This window comes from Dreissena polymorpha, chromosome 8 (genome assembly GCF_020536995.1).
Source record: "Dreissena polymorpha isolate Duluth1 chromosome 8, UMN_Dpol_1.0, whole genome shotgun sequence".
NCBI classification, from domain to species: domain Eukaryota; kingdom Metazoa; phylum Mollusca; class Bivalvia; order Myida; family Dreissenidae; genus Dreissena; species Dreissena polymorpha.
Genome location: NC_068362.1, coordinates 18567924 through 18581837, shown reverse-complemented (window position 1 = coordinate 18581837; position 13914 = coordinate 18567924). Strand labels below are relative to the sequence as shown.

General features: G+C 36.5%; 1 protein-coding gene across 5 annotated transcripts in view; it reads left to right on the top strand.

Moving 5' to 3' along the window:
• The first annotated feature begins 3889 nt into the window (after window positions 1–3889).
• The window catches only part of LOC127841037 (allene oxide synthase-lipoxygenase protein-like), a 101322-nt gene continuing 91297 nt past the window's right edge, over window positions 3890–13914 (top strand). The window contains exons 1-2 of one of the 5 annotated variants that reach the window (XM_052369542.1): window positions 3890–4029; window positions 4382–5125. In XM_052369542.1, coding sequence (XP_052225502.1) covers window positions 4427–5125 — 699 coding nt within the window. In that variant the 5' untranslated portion in view covers window positions 3890–4029; window positions 4382–4426. Of the gene's footprint in view, window positions 5126–11448; window positions 12656–13914 lie in introns of those variants that run through there. The other 4 variants (XM_052369543.1, XM_052369544.1, XM_052369545.1 and 1 more) reach the window with 4 other exon arrangements.

The following is a 13914-nucleotide window of genomic DNA, read 5'->3' as shown; positions in this document are numbered from 1 at the left end:
CAGACAGAAATTCCATTCTTTGGTCATGTTCTGACAGAAAATGGACTGAAAATTGATCCTTTAAAAGTAAGGGCAATACAAGAAATGCTATCTCAACAGTCAAAATCTGAACTTGAGACAATACTTGAAATGGTAAACTATTTGCAAAGATTTGCACCAAATCTTGCTGAAATGACTAGTCCACTGAGACAATTGTTGAAAAAGGAAAGTATTTTCCGGTGGGACCCGGAGCATGAAACTGCCTTAAACAAAATAAAAGGGGTTATCACTCAAAATCCAGGACAAATACTCTCGTATTTTGATCCAAAAGTTGATGTTGTGTTGCAAGTTGATGCATCACAAAATGGACTTGTTTGCGTTTTACTTCAAAACGACAAACCCGTTTGCTTTGCATCGAAAGCATTGACGGAGACAGAACGAAACTATGCGCAAATCACAAAAGAGCTCTACGCTGTTTTATTTGGCATGACAAAGTTTCATCAAATGACATATGGACGACACGTAGTAGTCCAAAGTGACCATAAACCACTTGTTAGCATAACACGGAAAAGTTTTCTAGCAGCTCCGCCAAGATTGCAGAAAATGCTATTACAATTGACAAAATATGACTATGAAATAGTGCATATACCTGGAAAACAAATTCCAGAGGCAGACACGCTAAGTTGCAATTTCTTGCCGGACGAACAGACTGATGTTTGTCAAGACATGGACTCATATGTACATATGATTATGAAAAATATTGCTATGAGTGATCAGAAAATCCAACTGATTAAAAGCAAAATTGAATCTGACTCTAAAATGCAGTCACTAAAACAAACCATTCTTAATGGTTGGCCTGAAAAACGACAGGAATGTTCAAAATGTTTGCTACCATATTGGAATTTTAGAGATGAATTGGCATTCATTGATGGTTTATAGCTCAAGGGAAGCAATGTTATTATTCCGACGGAACTTAGACAGTTGATGTTGGACAAAATACATGACTCGCACCTAGGAGTTGAGAAATGCACACAACGGGCACGAAGTGCTATGTTTTGTCCCAATATGACAAAAGACATTAAAGTTCTCAGTAGTCGTAGTTGTCTAGAGCACCGAAACAGTAACGCAAAGGAACCTATGATTCCAAATCAAGTTCCTGAAGGACCATGGCAGATTGGTGCTACTGAAATATTTCACTGGAATGATTGCAACTATGTTGTAATAGTCAATCTTTACAGCAGACATTTTAAATGTAGTTTTCTGAACAATATGAGAAGTGAGACAGTGATGCACAAACTAAAGGGTCATTTTGCCACACATGGTTTTCCTTTAAAAGTGATTAGTGACAATGCAGGTCAATATACTAGCCAGGAATTTGCCAAATTTCGTAAAGATTGGGATTTTGAACATGTCACATCATCTCCATTACACTCTCAGGGCAACGCTGTTGCTGAGAGATGTATTCAGACAATCAAAAAGATTTTCACAAAATCTTTACAAGCCAATCGAGATCCTTATCTTGCAATTCTCGAGTACAGAAATTCTCCACTTGCTTGTGGACAGTCGCCTGTTCAATTACTCATGAGTAGGGAAACAAGATCCATATTGTCAGTAACACAAAAACAGCTGGAGCCAGAAGTACAAAATCACAAACAGATCAAAGATAAGATGTCAAAATCACAAAATATTTCCAAAGCAAGTTACGACAAACATGCAAAATCACTTAAACATTTATCACAGGGAGGAACTGTCAGAATCCAACAAGATAAACGTTGGAAACCTGCTATTGTAAGAAAACAAATACATGACAGGTCATATATTGTTGAAACTGAAGACGGTGGTGTTTATAGACGCAATCGTGGCCATTTCTTAAAAACAAATGAAAAAAAAAAACATTGCATATTTTCGATCCACAATCACTACATATCAGTGACAATCCCAGCAATATCCCAAATAATGACATACAACAGCAACAACAGCAACAACAACAGCAACACGCATCGGTACCAAATGATAGTAGCAGTCGAATACAGGCAGGGAAACAATATGTCACTAGATCGGGCAGAACAGTCAAGCCGCCTCAGAAAATAGACACGCGAAATAACTGTTATTTGATTTTATAATGTGTATGTTATAATCATAATATACTAGTATTTGTATTTTATATACGCAAGCCATAATATTCTCATGCTGCAATTATTTTTGTGATGGTATCAAATTGTTAAGAGTTAAGAAATTAGGTAAATGAACTGTTATTTGTCAAGTTTCAATGTATTTCTTTTTCCGTGAGAAAGTTATATTTTGGATTATATTTTTACAGTGTTAATTGGATATATCAACAATGTTTAGATGAGACTAGAACAACGCCACACTCTGTGTCATTTTAGAGCGAACTCAAGCAGTGTTAACAGGATGTTAACATTAACCAGCAGTGTGTGAGATTATTTATCAGTGCTTTACCCATTAACGTGTCTGTGAAATATTTGATATAGCTGGACACAATATTTGGTTATATGAACATTATTGAAATACACAGATACAAATAAATATTTTCCCAAGAAAACATTTATTTGAAAAGAAGGGAGATGTTCCATAATCTAATGAATAGTTAAAGGGACATCACTGTTTTATACTTAACTATTATCCGTAAGAGTTATCTTTATATATGAATAAATTATGCTATACAGTTTGTTGTACACTTGCAGCTTAGACATAACAGAATAAACATGTAGCCGCATACGCCTTGAGTTGTAATTACTACACTGGCTAGACTACAGCAGTGATGGCAATATGAAACATCTATTAATATGCGTTCCCTTTAAGTAAGTGAATGTACGTTCTCAATTTAACAAGAAAACCACTTTAAGCGGTTTTTATTTTTTGCTGAGTAAATAAAGTTCACAGAATTATATCATGTTCATGAAATTTAAGATTTGAGAATCATGGATTTCCTTAATGATGATATTAATACATTATAAACACGTCACGTTTAATACCAATAGCTTGTTGGTATACTGAACATAATTTTAATCGAGTCAATACACTAGGTTTAGACCTATGTCTTTGATTTTTAATCGATACACCATCAAATCAACACAAAAGATGAAACGTGTATGCATTATGAATAAGTATAATTAAATATACGTGAGTTTGTTGAATTATAAAGATGTCCTCATTGGTAAACCAGCAAAGAACGAATGCATATCACAGACGCAAAGACGTTCTTAAAGTGTCGTCACTGAATTATTGATCAGATTCTCAGGCAAAATGGTTCAATGGCGCAATGATTATTGGAAATCGGATAAGCGACCTTTATGTATTAGAGGGGTATATACGGATTTGTAATGGTGTTTTTCAAGATTTTTTTTTGCTTTCTGGTTTATGAGTTGTTTATAACAATATCGTTTTCTTTTTAATTCCACGATATTGTGTATTTGTCTATTACAGAAGGATATAGAAATACATAATACAGGACACATGTTCATAAATTGTACCACATTTAAAAATAGTGTTTCCGCATCGCTTCAACTAATTGTTATTACATAAAGTTTTAACTCTACTTGTAATTTTGATCGTTTGTGTTCCGCCATTATTCTGGTTATAAAATGTGTTGTTGTTTTTTCATGAGTATTTTGTCCATAATTATCTACGAATAATTTAAATATTAAACACTTTATGCAACGACTTGAGTTACTGAAAAAATAAGCATTTAGCATAAAGCAACGAAAAAAAAATCACCTGCTTTATTAATTAACTTTAGGCAGAACACAACGAAATATTGCGACGAATAAGCGGCGTGCTCTACTATTTGTATCAACAGTTTGCGCAACAAATCGCAAATTATATTTCTATTTAACAACAATTATCACTCACTTAAATAGCCTATCACTGGGCAAGATGTAGACCGTGGTTTATTTGTCATTGGCTTCGCTGAAGCGTGATTACTCGCTACGCGATTTCAATATATGGAGTACCGCTTAAAAGTTAAACCAATTGCATGTTTTAAGACAAGAACATGTATGACGGAATGATTTGACTACAAACAAAGCGGTAAGTTTGCGTTTATTTTGGTTGGATATAATCATGGTGTACATATAGTTTAGTTTTCTATAAAACAAAATGGTGAGTTTTTTTAATTGATATTTAACGTGATAAATTCATTTATGTATAAGTTTCAGAGAGCAAATCGATCTGTAGTAATTTGATGTTATTTAGGTCTGCATGTACGTATATACCTGTTGGATACAAAGTGACAAACGGGAAGTTTATCTTCATATAGTAAAATACATACTGTAGCCTAGAATATTCGTGTATATAATGTGACGTGAAAAATTTAAACATTCCTCACTCGTGCATACAGTACATGAAAGTACATTATCAATTATCGTTTGTTTACTTACAGCATAGACTATACAAGTAAAGTTGAAAAAATCACATTGAAACAGAAATGGCTTTGGTAAACTTGTCCAAAGTTTTTCGGAATAATTCGTTTTCAAGAAATTTCATGGACAAGGTAAAATTTGCGTCTCCGCTGCGAACATCCGACTGTGCAGGGGAACGGATCCCTTCGGTGACGCAAAACTTCCGTCGTGGATATATTTTTGAGACCGGAAGGAATTTTCACAAGTGTCACAGACTGTCAGAGTACAAGGCCACCGCGAAAAAGGACATATTTTCATACAGTTCTATTGACTTTCTTATTAAGGTCAAGACTGGTGACCAATTAAACGCTGGCACCGACGCTAATGTTCACGTCATTTTGTATTCTGAGAGTGGCCAACAGTCAGACACAATCCAGTTAGACTACGCCTTCAGGGATGACTTCGAGCGCGGACAACTGGATGAATTTCAGCTTAAAGGGCTCGAAGACTTCAAAGACGTCCACAAAATTGAAATCTGGCGTGACGGCAGAGGCGTCGCATCCGACTGGTTCGTAGATTACATTGAAATTGAGTCATTGCGACTTCGAACGCGCTTTATGTTTCCGTTGTTCCGATGGATTAAGGCGGGGCGTCGCTACGTCATTCGGCACATGGACAACTGTCTGCCGCAAGATGACCCGGAGCCAATCTACCGGCAGCAGGAGTTAGACCAAAAGAAGATCGGCTATGAATGTGCTTCGAAAGTTCCGGGAGGCCCCGCGCAGGTAAAAACCTAAATTTCATGTATCTGGGTATAATTTGTAATTTTTGCAATGTACAAACAGTTTAAGCACATGCGTAATCTTGTTCTTATCGTCGTACAAATTATGTGATAATGTTATTATGTGATAATGCGTTTCGACTTCCACCATACTGCTTCCTCAGATTGTTCTCGTCATTACTCATTACCGTGCAAAAGCGAAATTAATAACAATAGTGTTACCATTGAAAAAATACTACCGCCATGTGTATTAACATGTATAACAATATGAAAATGACATTGTAAAACATAAACTAATGGATATCTATGGATATCTATATGTTTAAACAAATAAGACTGAAAATGGCCGCAACATTGGACGCCCTCTTTAACCCCCCCCCCCCCCCCCCCCCTCCCATTTACCAGATCAGCATCATTTGGATTCTTCATCAGTAACATATCCCCTAACAGAAAGCAATTTAACATTTACTATGCACCTCAATGTCGGGTAAATGTCATTTTCTGCCGGACTAAAATATTGCAAACCACCCGTCTTTATCACGAGAGATGTTCGTGCAGATCTAAGCAAACACAATCTTTAACAAAGACCGCTGCAACGAAATAACTTGTCATTAAACCGCACAACGCACGCTTCTTGATCATGATTAAACCTGTGCGCATTGTGTGCATGCAGTTTTTTTTTGCATTTTTATTTATCTTGTCAAGGAGTTACCAAAATTCTATGGTATCCACACTGGAAAGTTTGGATACCATTGTCACCAAGAATGCATCTTGTATTGTAATGAAGTTACAGAATGCATATAATTATTCGGCCTTACCCGAAAGTCGGACTTTCTGAAATTTCACCATTTGTTATTAGATCTGCCGATCAGTTTACCTGACCACCAAATTGCGTTCATGTCCGTCATAATAAAATCCTGCTCGCGGACAGTGCAGGTCAACATCAAATTATCAGATTGCAGGCACAGATAGTTTTCTTGGATCACATTGGATCATCGTCGTTCAATTAAATTAGAAACAACTCATTCAACAAAGATATAAGTGTTTATACATTTATTTACATTAAATAACAGTAGATATAGTTCATATATATTAATATTACAAAATTCATGCTGACTAAAAAAATGAACCATATAACTTTGTATTTTAAATTTAAATCTTTAAAAATATAATTAATGTGACAGACATTTTGATTTAAATGAATACAATATGCTGAATTTTGTATGTAAACCCCGTAAGAAAATGCAAACGGATAATTTTATGTAAAACAACAGTATATGTGCATACTGTCATTTGTTAAAGTATATCACTTTTCATATTAACATTAACATGATCTCAACGTTCAGCAACGTAAAGAAGCTCCATGCGAGTTGAAACATGGAAGGTTGCACAGTGTGTTTAAATGCTATTAATTAAACCACTGTCAGCTTAGTAACTTGACGCGATAAGTGAGTGGTATTATGAACCTTCACTATTTTGCAAAATCTTATTTGAATCATTTAAAAGTAAAACAAGTCTGCATACATTTGAAAGTAAATACTTATTTTAGAAACAATTGTCAAGTCTGTATAATCTGTTTGAATCGCTTCTAAAACTGTTAAACTAATGTTACTTTGGTATTAAACATGAAGTGCACACAAATAACAAGCTGTGTATGTATATGTGCAACAAATACATGTTTGATCGTATTTATACAGTCTGCTAAATTTATTTGTAATGTAATGTACATGCATTCGCACAGTCTGGCCCAGAGTTTCCCTGTCCAATTATGAGACCACGAAGCCTTGAGTAACCTTATAGCGGCAAGTGTAGCTCCCTACCAGCCTTGAGTGACCTTATAGCGGCCAGTGTAGCTCCCTACCAGCCTTGAGTGACCTTATAGCGGCCAGTGTAGCTCCCTACCAGCCTTGAGTGACCTTATAGCGGCCATTGTAGCTCCCTACCAGCCTTGAGTGACCTTATAGCGGCCAGTGTAGCTCCCTACCAGCCTTGAGTGACCTTATAGCGGACAGTGTAGCTCCCTACCAGCCTTGAGTAACCTTATAGCGGCCAGTGTAGCTCCCTACCAGCCTTGAGTGACCTTATAGCGGACAGTGTAGCTCCCTACCAGCCTTGAGTGACCTTATAGCGGCCATTGTAGCTCCCTACCAGCCTTGAGTGACCTTATAGCGGCCAGTGTAGCTCCCTACCAGCCTTGAGTGACCTTATAGCGGCCATTGTAGCTCCCTACCAGCCTTGAGTGACCTTATAGCGGCCAGTGTAGCTCCCTACCAGCCTTGAGTGACCTTATAGCGGACAGTGTAGCTCCCTACCAGCTCTGGCTTATATAAAGCTCAACTGGTCGCATAATCTTCGTGGCCCGTAATGCACGTGCTAGCTCAGCTTCGCTGGTCTTATAGGCCACGCGGCTCACATTGAACGTGCTGGCTCAATGGTTACAGTCAGAACTGTGTGTCTCTCTGTCACTTTGATCTGGTGACATTATCTCAAAACAAAACTTAATCATGATTTGTGCTCATAAATGATATCGGGGCTTCAAAGTTAAGTCGTTTACAAGAATTAGGAGAAATCGGTGTTCCGTTCTTGTGGAACATAACGCGGGCAAGAGAAATAACTCGTACAATCTATTTACGCGGATTAAACACAGTTATTGCCCCTGATACGCACGTCGTCTATATGACTGCGATTTTTAGCGGAAGCAAAAAGAGGCGGCGTTATTATAAGTATAAGCTTTCAGCTCATAACTCGAGGTTGAGTATGATAAGCAAAAACACGTCCTTCCATATTACATTTACACGTTAAACAGCATTAATTGAAAGCCTTAAATATCAGAGCATTGTGCGATGTTGACGTTTTTGAATCGAAACACACAGTAACGGCTCCTTTGCCGAAATATTTAATGTTGATTCGTACCCTTCGAACGGTATCCACCCGGTCTTATCTTATGTCCGTGTCTTCAACTTTTCACACGATGCCATTAATCTACCCTTTCAGTTGCAGTAAAAGATTTATGGTTGCTCGACAGTTCATTTTGAGCGTCCTCTTTTCATCATCGGTGACAAATTGATGCTTGATTGTGTAATCTTCATATTCTTACAGCAGATAGCGAACATATCTAGGACCACAAAATATGCAGCGTGCTGTTGAAAAGATGCATGGTAGAAAGATGTTCTGTTCTAGAGGCATTATGTAAAATTTATTAAGTCCGAGGAATACCTTCGTCCAACGCCTGCAATCAAGCTCAAAGACTTTAGTCTACTCATTTTCCATTTAAAATAAGTAAACAATATGTTTTAATTTTCAACAGACTTTCACATTGATTGTACTCACTAGCCTAGAGGGCCATGATAGGGGAACCAAAAAAAGAGCAGGGTGCAGAACCCTGCTATTTTGCTTTAGATTTTTTCCTACTAGACGTTTAGCATATTACTGCAAATGGACTTAAATGGAATCATGGTAATAGTTGTTTCATTCCTTGGGTTGACTTAATATTAATTTTCATGTAGTTTTGCACACTTTGTCTAACATAAACATAACGGGGATGTTTGTATATTTCAGATACGAAACAAAAATAAACGCTTTTAGAGAAATCTTAAAATACAAACTTCGTAAACGAACATTCAAAGTAAGCGTATCAAGCCAAACAATAACATACACATATGACTTTCTGGTATTTATGTATAAGCATCTGAAAAAAGTGTTCTTGACTAGTTTAGGTAATTGTATAGGGCTATATTGTAGCACATGTATTTCGTGTACATATTGTTTGTGGTATGGTCGCTTTTGACATCGGCTGGTCATTGAAGTCCAATCGTTAATACACTATTATATAGCTTAAAGTGGCCTCATACACCGTGCAGTGGTCCTCATTTCTATCTGGATATGAGTCACATATGGCGCTTTCGCATATGCAATTATCCGCTTTTCCGCACTTTATAATTATTGTGATTTTTTGGGGAAAAGGTTTAATGCAAGTCTCCCAAATATTTCGCAACAAACGATACTCGAACAATTTCCGAAATGTGTTTTTGGTTAGCGTGGTTAAGCCGGTTTCTTGGCAAGAATACTCGCCTCTTAAGTGCATCACTTGAAATAAAGTAAATAATGCAAATTAAAGCACCATGCACACTCAAAATGAACGAATATTTTTTTTTTAAGTATTTCGAAAAATGAAGTTAACACATAAAAATAAGTCTTCCTTATAGCAATAGCCAAAATTTAAAAGCAAGATGTGGTCTGTTAACATAGATTTAACGAGATACAAAATTCTTATTTTTATTATATTTTTTTATGTGACAATACATTTCATGTGAATTTCCCGCGACGATATCCGCAAGATATCCGCACATTTACGAGCAAACGCGAGGTTGGCTTCGGACAGCTCATGAGAAGTCGTACGTCCGACGCTGCGGAAGCCAATATATCGTTCGCTCTTAAATGTTTGGATCACGTCGCGGAAAATTCACATGGAATATATTGTTACGTTTTATTTACAAAATATTCGTTGATTTTGAATGTTTATGGGCTTTAAAGTCACGCTTGAATTGTTTTCATCCCATTATTTACAAATAGAGTCACATAGAAGGATTCTATTGAAGTTATACTACCTGTATACTTGCTGCAATAATTTTTGTTTTTTGTTTTACTCCACTCCATAAAGGGAAAACAATAGTTGTTGTTTTGTAGAGCTTAAAAATCACTGTTCATGGACAAGCATCCAATCGCGTAAAGAATCATTCCTCAAGTAGTTGCTGGGTATGGCGACTAAGTTCTTCAGTAAATAACAACCCCTCTTCTCCGAGAGACTGAGCGCTATTGTTTTGTTTTATGTAACAACAGTTGAATTCCAACCCGATGAGCCACTTAAAGCTTTCAATATTGTTTAAAACAACCGATGCTTAATGGCCTGTTCCTTATGTCTTAACATTGCATAATTTTCACAGAGATGTTCTGGCAAAATTACCTTATATCTAAAAGCAGACCTTGAAAATTGGGCTCATTTTCAAATATCTCCACAATTTAGGCGCACGTGTTATACAATTTGCAGTTACAGTAAATGGCGTAGTTACACGATGGAGTTGTAGGCACATGCCTTAAAGTTTTTTCCCAAAAGACGAAAACCATGTCCCTAAAATGCAATTAAACTCGAAAGCAGAGGGTTAATTTAATTGAATATAATCAATCATAAAAACTTCTTCGTTGTGAATTTGGCTTTCTAACAAGAAGAAACAGACACCAGTTCCAACAAGAATTCGCGTTTAAAAACACTAAATTAAAACGATTTCTGAATCTAAGCACATACATTCTATGCATTTATGTATAATCTTGACATATAAGGGCGTGACATTTTTTTCTTGACATTGTCTTTGTTTTATGTGCGAAAACGTCGTTGGTTTCGTTAAATACCATGCAACCAACTTATGCACTATAGCTGAATATTAACCGTAGAAATAAGAATAATGTGGACTCGACCTCAGAACCGACAAGGGTTACTATAATATAATATATATTTACTTTTATTTATAAATGCTTAGTAGTAGTAGTAGTAGTAGAAGTAGTAGCAGTAGTAGTAGTAGTAGTAACAGTAGTAGTAGTAGTAGTAGTAGTAGTAGTAGTAGAAGTTGAAGTAGTAGTAGTAGTAGTAGTGGTAGTAGAAGTAGTAGTAGTAGTAGTAGTAGTAGTAGTAGTTGTTGTAGTAGTAGAAGTAGTAGTAGTAGTAGTAGTAGTAGTAGTAGTAGTAGTAGTAGTTGTTGTTGTAGTAGTAGTAGTAGTAGTAGTAGTAGTAGTAGTAGTAGTAGTAGTAGTAGTAGTAGTAGTAGTAGTAGTAGTAGTAGTAGTAGCAGCAGCAGCAGCAGCAGCAGCAGCAGCAGTAGCAGTAGCAGTAGTCGTAGTCGTAGACGCAGCCGTCGTCGTCGCAGTAGTAATACAAATAACTTGTATTAACACATATATGTGCTTGGTATAAATATTTTGTACGGAATTGTTTCCATAAAATTGTGCAATAATTCAATTGGAATATCTTTACAACCGACAAATAATAGATGTGGCATTTAGGTTGTTTGTTGCTCGTTATATGTCAGATATAATCATACTAAATTAGTAAAAATTACGCACGAATTGTTTATATTAGTATAGATTACGTACGAATTGTTTATGTTCATATTCAGCTATTCAGATTTATTCTATGATCAAAACAATGGTCGAGCATTTTATGCAAACCAGGGGTCTATAGTGGTTAAATATAATTACTGAAACGCATACAGCTTTAGTCTAATTTTCCCATTGCCATATCTCGAACGCAGAGACTATACACAGCGCGATACGTTGTCTTGTTGCGATGTTAAACTATTTCAATTCACGACAACCATCTATAGCGTTCAGTGTTCACTTTTTACACGTATTCGCCTGCGGATATAGCTATCATGTGGTTTCGGAAGTTAACACTGTAATCCCAAGTGCAAGATACCTCTTCGTATGCGTACAGTGTGAGATTTTGAATGATCAATTCATGAGTGAGTAAAACTTAACTGGAATAATCCATGGAATGTGTTTAGTCATACATAAATACATCGTTCATGGTAATATTTGACAGTGATTTCGCATATACTTTGTAGTGAATATTGAATGATCATTGAAACACAAAAAGTTATACGGAGTAACGATATATGTAGGAATAGTGCGCAGGAACGAGCCCTCAGTTTAACCCTGAAGTTTTTGCTATCATTCTGATAGTCTGATAGTCTTCGATAAATTTAACCATTAGCCCAGACGGATGGTGTTTGTGTGAGATGTTCATTGGTGGTAAATAGGAACTTTTAAATCAGTAGTGTAATGTATGTTATTTCCTAGCAGAAATTAAACAAAATAAGAAAAAGCTTCAAGTACTTAGATAAGAATTATGTACTAAAGATAGATGCAGACACTGCAATCAAATATTTGATCAATAAAACACAAACTAGTTCGCAAGATTCGTGCTGCAAACATCTGCGATGTACACAATCGTTGTATTGTGAAGTTAAGTGTAATTAAAGATTCAGTGCGGAACCAGGAACATAAAATGTCTTCAGATGCGCTTGCGGATTACGTTGTTTTTGTAAGGACGGGAGACCGTAAACGAGCTGGCACCGATGCGAACATTCGTGTAATATTGCACGGCAACACCGGGCTGAAGACGGAAAAGATTCATCTGCACCACGTGCTCAAAAATGACTTCGAATGCGGGCAAGTCGACGAATTCGACATTCAGAATCAGAGAGATGTGGGTACAGTGGTGAAAATCGAACTCTGGCGCGACAACTTTGGTCTGGGCAGCCGATGGTACTGCGATTATGTAATTGTGAAGAAAAAAGGACATGAGACCGAGTTCAGCTTCCCAATTTTCCGGTGGATCAAGGCGGACGTGCACTATATGTTCCGCCAGAACGACACCATGTTACCACAGCAAGATCCTATGGCAGAACAGCGTTGGAAGGAGCTGAAGTCCAAGAAGAAAAAATACGAGGTCGCTCAGAAGTTCCCTAATGGACCGGCACAGGTAAACCCGTAGTAGTCTAATATAATTGAACACATTTATAGCACATTTAGAGTTTTGTTGCTGATTCTTCCAAAGTTGCATTAATATAAATTTGGCCCTCCAGTGATACCCATATACAATTTTGCTCAATTGTTTCCCATAGTCTAACTTATTATGCCAAAACAACGTAGGACATCCACGACGAATCTTTTTACTTTACTCTCGATTGATAGATTGAGGGAAGCAGCCGGGGATACCCCAACATGATGCTTAACCTGGTGTAACCGCTTCTTTGTAGTGCATGTGTACTTCAATATCTTGGAATGCTTTCCATGTTGATACTTGTAGCGTGCCCGATATGTGCATTGAACCCTCGTGTCGCTTCAATGAAAATGAAGTCAAATTTATTTTTTCAACCAAGGGTTTCAGCATTGAAATCCACACTGTATGTTTTATTATGATAAACTACGGCATCGTCATGTTTTAATAGCAAAAGTGAAAAAACGGTCACTGACCGATCATACGCTTGTCAATATGTGCGTTCCTTGAAAAAGATAATTGTTTTATTTATTTATCGCATGTTGTCGTCGATAAAGAACATTACTAACAAATAGGACATTGTTTTAGTTATCGAGTGAGGTCCTCGTTAAAGATCATTTATTGAAAAAAGATAATTGGTATAGTTTTTTTAAACAAATGTATTCGTCTATAAAGAGCATTTATTGAAAAAATCATTATTTTAGTTATATAACAAATGTTATAGTCGATAAAAAGCATCCATTTAAAAAAAAGATCATTGATTAAGTTGACGTCGATATAGTGCATTTATTTAAAAAAGTTAAGTGTTTAAAGTATTTAACAAGTTTTGTCAAAATCTTCTACCTGATAATATGGATTGCGGTGTATTTTGACTATTGTTAAAAGAGTGTATGCATATGAATTCAATGTGTTAGCACTCTCTTTGAATAATCATGCACTAAATCAGTGTTCACGACTTCGGGCGTGTTAGGTGTTGATATTTTGTTTGTAAACCGACCGGAACGTCCAGGTTCAAGGAACGTTCTAATTTCTCAAGTATAAGTTAAAGTTGTTTAATAAGCCATATACTTTCGATGCTTCTGAATCGCGCTGATACCAAATCGGTTACTTTTGAACAGTTCAGAGAAACTGGGCCCATTAAGCAAACTGGGTATTGAGGCAAGTGCAGTTCATGTCTGATAGGAACGTCTGTGTTTATGTTGTTAAGATGTTCGTGGTGATGTGATGATTGATGTAGACAT